This window comes from Anthonomus grandis, chromosome 5 (assembly GCF_022605725.1).
Source record: "Anthonomus grandis grandis chromosome 5, icAntGran1.3, whole genome shotgun sequence".
NCBI classification, from domain to species: domain Eukaryota; kingdom Metazoa; phylum Arthropoda; class Insecta; order Coleoptera; family Curculionidae; genus Anthonomus; species Anthonomus grandis.
In genome coordinates this window covers 28,793,421-28,802,835 of record NC_065550.1, presented here as the reverse complement: position 1 = coordinate 28,802,835, position 9,415 = coordinate 28,793,421, and the positions used below count along the sequence as shown (strand labels likewise).

The window sequence follows — 9,415 nt, the reverse complement described above, 5'->3', positions numbered from 1 at the left end:
TTGCACCAGGACAACGCACCTGCCCATAACGCGCTATCTGTGAAACAGTATTTGGCCGGTAAGCGCACTCACTCCAGTGCTCGAACACGCACCGTATTCGCCAGATTTGGCCCCCTGCGACTATTTTTTTGTTTCCGAAGATAAAATCTGCTTTGAAAGGGACCCGATTTGAGTCGATGGAAGCGGTAAACCAAAAAACGGCAGAGCTCCTAAAGGTGCTCACCAAAGGAGATTTCCAGCACTGCTTCGATCAATGGAAAAAACGTATGGAAAGATGTGTGCCGAGGGGAGGGAAGTATATTGAAAGGGAGCATTCGAATGTATAATAATTTTTATAATAAAACCCTTTTTCGTAACCAGTCTCGTTATTTAATAGCCAGACCTCGTATTCATTGTATGGCCTATGGACTTAATCTCGCTGTAGTGGATGTGTGTACTTGAAGTGACATTTAGGAAACCGAAGAGTTTTTTAATGTGATAGAATCTAATTTTCGGTCACTTTTTGGACAAGGATAAGGCATTCAAAGATATAAAAAAAGAATTGGAAATAAGTACACTTAAATTAAGTAGGATTTCAGACCCAAGATGGGATTGTAGAACTAATAACTGTCAAGCAGTTAAAAGAAATATTCCTCAATGATTTTAGTTTTAAAAAACGAAGTCGAAGAAAATTCAAGCCCTTGGTCTCCTTTTTATTAATTATGAGAATCAACAAGTTAATTTTGGATTTATATAATAAACTAAGGAAAAATATATTAAAAAATTGCATGAAAATGTTATAATTCTTGAAACTGGAAGATCATCCAAGGGAAAAAACTCTGTTTCAACTAATTTGAATGTATACCGACTATACGATTATCTGAAATCAGTCAAAAAGTCTCGCTATCGCAACAACTATATTTTTTTAAATGAGTAGTCGAAATATGAGAATCCAGTAGAGTATGAAACTTTTATAGAACAGTACCATAGAAAATTATTTAATATTGAGAAATATTTCCTAATCGCGAAGATGCAGGTAATTAAAAACTGTATGGAGGATAATGTCAGTGAAACTGATAAGTTTTCAAACTTAAAATCTATTGTGACGAAAGGCATGTTTTTCAACACATTTACATTGCTTCAAGTAGCACTGATACATCTTATTAAATCAAATGCAAAAGATCATTTTCATTTTTCGACAATGCGAAAAATTAAAACGTGGCTACGAAGTTGAATTTTCCAATCTAGGTTTAGTAACATTTTACTTCCTAATATTGATGTTGCCAAAAATATTGAATAAGAAGCTTTAAAGGCAGGGAACTGAAAATTTGCAACAGCTCTCTTAATATACCTGTGTTCAATATACGTGAGGTGGTCATATGTATAATAAATATTCTAAGTAGTAGAGCGTTGTTTATTTATTTCAAAATATCTTTGTATTTTTTTATTTTTATTTAATTTTTATTTTAATTACACCACTCCACAGAAGAAATTCCAATTATTGAGTGGGGAAAAAAAATACAATATTATACAAATTACAATCCAAAACTAGAGAAAAAAAAAGAATACATTATTAATAGCAATAGTTTCCTACAATATTATACAATACTTGAATAAAAAATAATTTTGTTTATGTCTACGATCTAGGAAAAGCGTACTCTTTTAATTTCGGACAAACTGCAGTTGAATATGTCACATTAATCCTGAACAGAATTAAAAGTGCCACATGCTCTACGCATTGGAGAATATTTACAAATATTCGTTCTAGGTCTAGATAGGTAAAATATGTCAGAATTTCTAGATGATTTATTAAGTACAAAGTATTTAAGGGGGTCATGAGATACATCGTTTGAAAGCTCTTACTGAACGCTTTATAGTCCTAGAATATTAAGTCATTAATTCTACCCATGCAAAATGGCAGCCTTTCAAAATCTTATTTTTCGCATTTTTATTTTAAATAATTAAACTGTAGGTAACAGACTCTGACTAGACTAGACTAGAGACTGTAACTATTTCACTACAAAAGACTAAACTATTTCACTACAAAGATGTGTAAAATGTGCACCATTAACTTCAATACAGTAAAATAATCTATTGGAGAACTTGAACTTGACGAACATTTTGGAAAGTGGCAACATCAATATTGCGACATGCATCAATCATTCTTTGACTTAGATTGAAGATCTCGCCCGTAAGCCGATCTCGCGTGTAAGATCGGGTGACCTGGCTGGCCACTCGGTAGGCCCTCGACGACCAATTCCATATGTATGGAATTCTGCAAAGTAATAATGATCGAAAGAATAGGACGCCAACCTGCCAATGTGAAGTAACATTTGTTTCAGTGATGAATGTACTTTTTTTTTAATGGTTATGTTCATAGAGAAAATGTCCGTTATTAGAGGGACGTAAATCTCTACATATTTTGTCAAACACACACACAATACCCAGAAAAAATAAATGTGTAGGCTGGTATATTACGGAATTACGTTGTTGGGCTTCTCTTTTTAGACCTTTAGAGAAATATAATGCTGATCCAGGCCCCTTATCAATAAAGTATTTACTGGAGGTACCTTTCCAGAGGAGCTTAAGGTGACAAAAGAATGTCCAATCTTTAAGTCAGAAATGCCACGGTTTCGAGCTATTATAGACTTATAAGCTTCATCAGTGTCTTTTCAAAAATAGTATAGAAAATGTGCGTAAAACGAGAGTTTTTGGTTTGTTGGTTTGTTAAATAAAATTGGACCCATATCAGTACTGTTTTCACAAAAATAGTAGAACGCTTAGTGCAAATTTGGATCTGATTGATATCATTGCCAAGAACCTTGTGCTGTGTTTATAGATCTACGCAAGTTTCTCATTTTTGCAACATAAATTTTCCACCAATAAATAAAATTAATGTTGTCGCTATAATCCATATATTATATCATGACTTTCATTAGAAATTATTGAGGTATTGAGGGATTATTGATTATTAGGTTCTAAATGCTTTTGTATCTATTGTTTTATTCTCTGTAGTACATTATTTCTCTTTGATTTGTTAATAATAATTTATGTGTTGTAAAACAATAAATCATATATATCAGATAATAAGGTAGAAGAGTCAGCAGTGATGCCTAGACATATGAGAATTGAGATTTAGTGAACGGTCCAATAAAATCTTTCTTGTAAATCTACAAAATCATTACTGTGGTTGCAGTAACCATTAGGAAACTTGTTGTTTATTATTACTTGTAATCGAATTATATTAATTACAAGTATTAAACGTCCTCCATACCTACGACCTAAACAACTTTTTACATGTTTAACATCACTCAAATACCTTAAGACTACTTGAATACATTTCTCAATGTATACAACATGTATTAATCCATTTCTAGGACACCAGTATAGTAGTTTATATCCTCAAGATTTTCCAGTGTACTAATGTATCCACAACCTAATATGAAATTCGTTATTGGTTCTTTTTTCCCTAACATTTTCTTTCAAATGCTTTTGTGATCAGTCATAATATATGTAATGTGGCATTTTCTCCAAATATAACAAAATTCCCTTGCTTTGCTCCACTCCAAATTTAATTGATGTTTATTAAATGCATGTCTGGATTTTTCTGGACAATAATTTCTCTGTCTAGAAAAATTTAAGAAATTGAGTTTGCAAAGGCTCCTGAAATATATCAACGAAACATTATGTTTTTGAAAATAAACTTTTTAAGGAAAAGGTTGAAAACATTTAAAAGAGCTTTTAAGATCTCCTTTTGCCACAATTAGATTGTTCGAGGTTATATAAGGGATTATTTGAAATTCTATCATTGTATAATTAACACGCTTATCCTAGAAAATCAGTACTTCTTTATCTGCCTATATCTCCAGGTTCTTTTAAACATTTTGTTACACCTGCTCACCAATACGGTAACCTCTTTTAATATTTTCTAATCGACTGCATCAGAATTCTGTTCAAAAGTGAATGGGTACGCAGGACAATGTGGAAAAGTCAAGTCATTCCTAGATATGTGACAATTGACATTTAGTGAACGTTCTAACGAACAAAATTACTGCTGTGACAACAGTCATCACCCAATGCTTATCACCACTTGTAAGCGAAACATCTCAACTATAAGCATTAAACGTCCTCCACACCTACCAACAACGGAACATATTATGACACATTTGACATATTAATCATCATTTAACGTGATTACTCTCGCACTCAATACAACACCCATGTCTGAAACAAGTCAAGAAACTACCCTGCATCCACCCAAAGTAAGTATAAAAGATGCCGCAGGCGCACCATCAGCTTCGACAGACCAACCGGATCTTACCAAAGAAGAAAGTATTCCGGCAGTAACCGAGAACGATTCAAAACCGACCATCATACAAAGTAGATCACTTTAGTTCCGGCAACAGTAGATTTATTAACTGAATTTCTTTTTACTGTTGTAGGTGCCTCTCAGCCAGTAAAACGTAGATCAAAAGACAAGTTAGACTTAAGAAGCATGAAAAGAGACTCAATGGATTCCACGGCTCAACCGGAGGAGGAATTGTCTGCCGAGCATTTGGAAGAAATCCGGGAAGTTTTTAAGATTTTTGATAAAGATGATGACGGCACTATATCTACAAAAGAACTGGGAACCGTTATGAAAGCTTTAGGGCAAAACCCTACAGAGGCCGAGCTGTTGGTTAGTTTCATACTGCACTTCTACAGTTTCTTATTCATCTATATCTGCTTTCTTCTCATTTTGTCATTGATTCAAGGACATAATCACTGAGGTGGATAAGGACGGTAACGGCCTAATAGATTTTGAAGAATTCACGGACGTTATGAAAAATATTATTAAAGAATGTGACAACGAGGATGATATCAAGGGAGCATTTAGGTGAAATCTGTTCTCGCTTGTATTGTAAAGTTGGTTTTACGATCTCGGTTTAATTTATAGAGTGTTCGATAAGGACGGAAAAGGATATATAACAGTAAAAGATCTAATGGAGACCTTATCCAGTCTTGGAGAAAAAATTCCAGAAGAACAGTACGAGGACATGGTGAGGGCCGCCGATCTGGACGGCGACGGACAAGTTACTTTAGGAGATTTTATGGAAATGATGATGCCGCCCGGATGGGAACGACCTATTGATTAAATAATAAATTAAATTAACCTTGTTATCAGTTGCATTTTTCACGTATGAATGACGTATTAAACATTTAAAATGATGGAAAGGTGCTTTACAGTGCTGAACGTTCTGTGTTGTCGAGTTACGCCATGGAAACCGTTTTGATAATCGATTAAACAATCATCATTTTACGCTGTTTCTTCAAAGTCAAACTGACAAATAACTTAAGGTTTCTTGGTATTTACGAGAAAAAAAACGCATTTTTTCAAAATGGTGATCATCCACATAAAACATGGCGACGAAAGTCAGTTTTTATATGAAACCCCCTTGGCCACACCAGTCGATGACCTCGTAACGAAAGTGGTGGCCATTTATAATGGAAGATTGAAAATTAACAGGGTTGGGATGGAGATGGAAGAGTTGGCCAAGCATGGAACACTTTTACCACCAGGTGAGGTTTTGAATTTTGAAAAAAAAAACTATTTAAGTGGGTGATTTTTTAGAAATTTTGGGCCTAACAGAAGACCAAGTGGACGAACTGAAGCTGAAAGACGAATGGGGCGATCAGTGCATCCCTAGTGGGGGTTTTACCATGAATAAGGATCCAGTTGGTAGAAGAAATGGTAAACAACCCAAAAAAGCCATGCAAGAGGTGTTGACCAAGGCAGTGAAAGATGCAAAGGAAATGGTTCATAAAAATTTGGTGCTTCAAGGTAATTCTTGAATTGTTCATAATTTGGGGTCCGGTAAAGTTAAAGGGACGTCTAAAAGCCGATTTTTTTTAAACATTTTTATATAGAATGTTGAGCGGGGTCAAAATATTGATAAAAAAGTGAGGATGATTTGAAAAAATACAAAACTTTGGAAATTATGAAGATTTTTCTACATACGTTATATACGTAATTATTGTCGGCTTGCACAAGATTTTTTAGCTCGTGACTTTTTAGGAGCTAAAATTGTAAATATATAGGATTTTTTAACGCTTTGTACCCCTATAATTACATATTTTGTAATTTACACACACGAAAAATAAAACAATAAACTTATTGACAAAAATAGGAGCGGCTTTACTATGTCCCCAGTAGTATTTTTTGATTTTGCCTGGAACACTTTGTAGTTGGATGGGTTGGCTGTGGACTCAATTTTAGATAATAAAGGCATAATATAGTTAGATTTTACATTACATAAACAAAACACATTTATCAGGTGTTCAAAAAATTAAAGGTAAAGGGATCCAGAAGATCCAAAAAAAGGCAAACTCTTGAAAATTAGAAAGCGGATTTCTCATTAGGCTAATAAAAATTTTTAGAGGGACTGATCAGTAACGTCTTGAAAAATTGTAAAAGATTTTCCTATTACACTCATGAAAATTTGTACAGGGACTGATCAGTAGGCTCTTAAAAATTTGTATACGATTTACTCATTAGACTCATGAAAATTTCTATAGGGATTGATCAATAGACTCTTGAAAATTTTTACGGAGACTTATCAGAAGACTCTTAAAAAATTATAAAGGGATTGCTCATTAGTCTTTGGAAAAATTCTGAAAACAACGAAAGTATAAAAATTGCTAAAATAATATTATCAAGCATTTATTTCAGCGTTTTTTGAAAAATATACAGGGTATTGGAAAAACCTTTTTCCAATTCCAAAGAAAAAATCCCACATAAACCTTTGAAGCGTCCTTTCATCTGTACCATCAAAAACCAACATTTTCCAATTGAAAACCTTACTGACCTCCTATACACAGCGTTCAGGTCCTGATACTCTTAGGACATTATTGTTTGGTTACATCCTCACTACTTATATGATATTCCAGGAAAGTCCTTAACAATGAAAGTGATCCAGGAAGCAATGAACATCCTTAAAGGTGCAGTAACCATCGTGTATCCAATGAAGTTGCCTCCTCACGACATCATACGTCAGGAGTTCGAGAATATCGAGGATCTCTCAGGTACGCAAGCCTCCTTGGACATTATCGATCCCACAACCGCTCAAGTATGGTTCTGCGGTAAGGAAATGTACAGGGATCGGAAAACCGTTGGAGATTACGTGGGTAAAATTGAAAATTGCAAGGTTGGTACTATAAAACAGGTTCTGGGAGGGAGTTTGAATTGAGTGTTATTTGTCAAAGGTGATAATTAAGTTGACGAAGAGGGGACAAGGTGCTCCAGGCCGTGAGCCGATCATGTCGGAGGAGCAAAGGAAACAGCTGATGTTGCACGCCTACAGGAGACAGGAAGAGTTGAAGAAGTTAAACGAGGACGACGATGATGCTTACTTGAACTCCGAGTGGGCGGATAGTGGAAATTTGAAGAAGTCGTTCCACGGACTTCATAATATTTCTTGGAGAGCCAAATAAGAACTTGGTCCATTTTTTTAATGGCTTTATTTAAAATAAGAATAGTTTGATGTATGGAATAAATGATTTAAATGAACAAGGCTGTTGTTTTTCTGCTCAAAGAATATAAAGATGTTCTGCACATGGCATTTAAGACGTATTTAAGATGATCGTTTAATAACATAGACAGTCCTATGGTTGGCACCTTTGGAATGACACTGAAATTCAAAATATTCATTCATTATTCTCAAAGAGATTTATGTAATATGTAACAAGGAGGAAAATAAACTTGAAGCCATTTTTAAGTCTCATAAATGTAGCGTTTATTAGTTAAGTTACGCTTTTCACTTTCATCATCACACCTCAGTTAATAGCGATACACGATGTAGTTACCATTTAATTTTTACCTGTATGTTATCATAAGTATTCTTTAATGTGTGTTACTGTATTTAAAATAAAGTCTGATGATGCCAAAATGCGAAACGCGTGACCTAGCTAACAGACGCTACATTTGTGAGATTTTAACTTCGAGTTTACTTTCCTCCCTGCTATATTCCAATCAAAAAACAGTTTTTCACTCGCAATTCAGGAATATCAAATATGTAAATACGGATTAATCCATAAATAAAAAAGACTGTCAAATGTCACTTACGTCAACAAATATTATGCAATAATTATGTATTTAACGTATATAGAAAAATCTTCATAATTTCCAAAGTTTTGTATTTTTTCCAATCATCTTCACCTTCTTATCAATATTTTGACACAGTCAACATTCTATGTAAAATTTTCAAAAAAAATCGGTTTTAGACGTCTTTTAACTTTACGGGACCCTTGAATTGTTCCTAATTGTACCAGAAGATCCAAAAAAAGGCAAACTCTTGAAAATTAGAAAGGGAATTCTTCATTAGACTCATAAAAAATTTTAGGACTGATCAGTAGTCTTGAAAAATTGTCAAAGATTTTCTTATTACACTTATGAAAATTTGTACAGGGGCTGATCAGTAGGCTCTCAAAAATTTGTCTAGGATTTTCTCATTAGATTAATGAAAATTTGTACAGGGATTGATCAATAGACTCTTGAAAATTTGTACGGAGACTGATCAGTAGACTCTTGAAAAATTATACAGGGATTGCTCATTCGACTCTGGGAAAAATCTGAAAATAACGAAAATATGAAAATTGCTTAAATAAAATTATCAAGCATTTATTTCAGCGTCTAGACTATATTTATTTTCAGACCTAGCCATCAGACGCTACATTTGTGAGACTTTGACTTCGAGTTTATTTTCCTCCCCATTATATTCAAATTAAAAAAACAGTTTTACCACTAACCAAAACTTTTTATTTTATTCTCGACACGTATTGCGCTAACGTTGCTAGCATCGTCGGGAGAGGAATAAAACTAAATTAAAACTACTTACAGGTGGCCTTATAATATACTAAAGATGTAACTAATTGACCAAATAATCCAATAAAGGCTTGGACCTTTATTCCTATTAACAATGGTTATTAGATTTTTAAATATTGCTATGGCTGTAACCTTAAGTTGTTCATAAAACAAATTGTGGTATTGATAAATATTTTGTGACATGTCAATCTATGCCTGGGAATAAAGAAGATAGATTGAAAGAAACAAGAATTTTATCTTCACTTAAAATGAAATTATTGACTTGTGAAAGAAACTGTTGACCTTTTTTGTCTGACAAACATTCATAAGGTAATTTTAATGTCTGAAACGTGCTACGAAATACTTTAAAATGTTGTAAATTAGAGATCCTATAGTGGTCTCATTTTCCTGCCAGGCTTTTAGATTTTTAGCAAACAATTAAATTTTGCAATTGTTGAATGCTATGCTAGTGGAATAACCTGCGAGATCCTTTTTGATAAAGGATTTTTAAGAATCTTTTTATGTGGGCCATGTTCAATAAGATTAACTCGTCATTTCCTTTGTTAGCTTTTAACTAGAAACAACCTTTTTCTCTCA

At 33.7% G+C, this 9,415-nt stretch overlaps 2 protein-coding genes across 2 annotated transcripts; both read left to right on the top strand.

Moving 5' to 3' along the window:
• Window positions 1–4,055: 4,055 nt before the first annotated feature.
• Window positions 4,056–5,139, top strand: LOC126736171 (neo-calmodulin-like). Its single transcript, XM_050440408.1, has 4 exons — window positions 4,056–4,359; window positions 4,422–4,657; window positions 4,734–4,855; window positions 4,916–5,139. Exons 1-4 carry the CDS (start codon window positions 4,200–4,202, stop codon window positions 5,112–5,114), a joined length of 717 nt encoding a protein of 238 aa, XP_050296365.1. The 5' UTR covers window positions 4,056–4,199; the 3' UTR covers window positions 5,115–5,139.
• Window positions 5,140–5,263: 124 nt separating this feature from the next.
• LOC126736170 (cilia- and flagella-associated protein 298) lies at window positions 5,264–7,528 on the top strand. Its single transcript, XM_050440407.1, has 4 exons — window positions 5,264–5,538; window positions 5,591–5,800; window positions 6,907–7,163; window positions 7,222–7,528. Exons 1-4 carry the CDS (start codon window positions 5,358–5,360, stop codon window positions 7,447–7,449), a joined length of 876 nt encoding a protein of 291 aa, XP_050296364.1. The 5' UTR covers window positions 5,264–5,357; the 3' UTR covers window positions 7,450–7,528.
• Window positions 7,529–9,415: the final 1,887 nt, after the last annotated feature.

Excerpts from the sequence above, each read along its gene's own strand:
- LOC126736171 (XM_050440408.1), top strand. The coding sequence starts at position 4,200 with ATGTCTGAAACAAGTCAAGAAACTACCCTGCATCCACCCAAAGTAAGT. Across the intron at positions 4,658-4,733 it reads CTACAGAGGCCGAGCTGTTG|GACATAATCACTGAGGTGGA; the intron begins GTTAGTTTCATA and ends CATTGATTCAAG. Across the intron at positions 4,856-4,915 it reads GATATCAAGGGAGCATTTAG|AGTGTTCGATAAGGACGGAA; the intron begins GTGAAATCTGTT and ends TTTAATTTATAG.
- LOC126736170 (XM_050440407.1), top strand. The coding sequence starts at position 5,358 with ATGGTGATCATCCACATAAAACATGGCGACGAAAGTCAGTTTTTATAT. Across the intron at positions 5,539-5,590 it reads TGGAACACTTTTACCACCAG|AAATTTTGGGCCTAACAGAA; the intron begins GTGAGGTTTTGA and ends GTGATTTTTTAG. Across the intron at positions 5,801-6,906 it reads TAAAAATTTGGTGCTTCAAG|GAAAGTCCTTAACAATGAAA; the intron begins GTAATTCTTGAA and ends ATGATATTCCAG.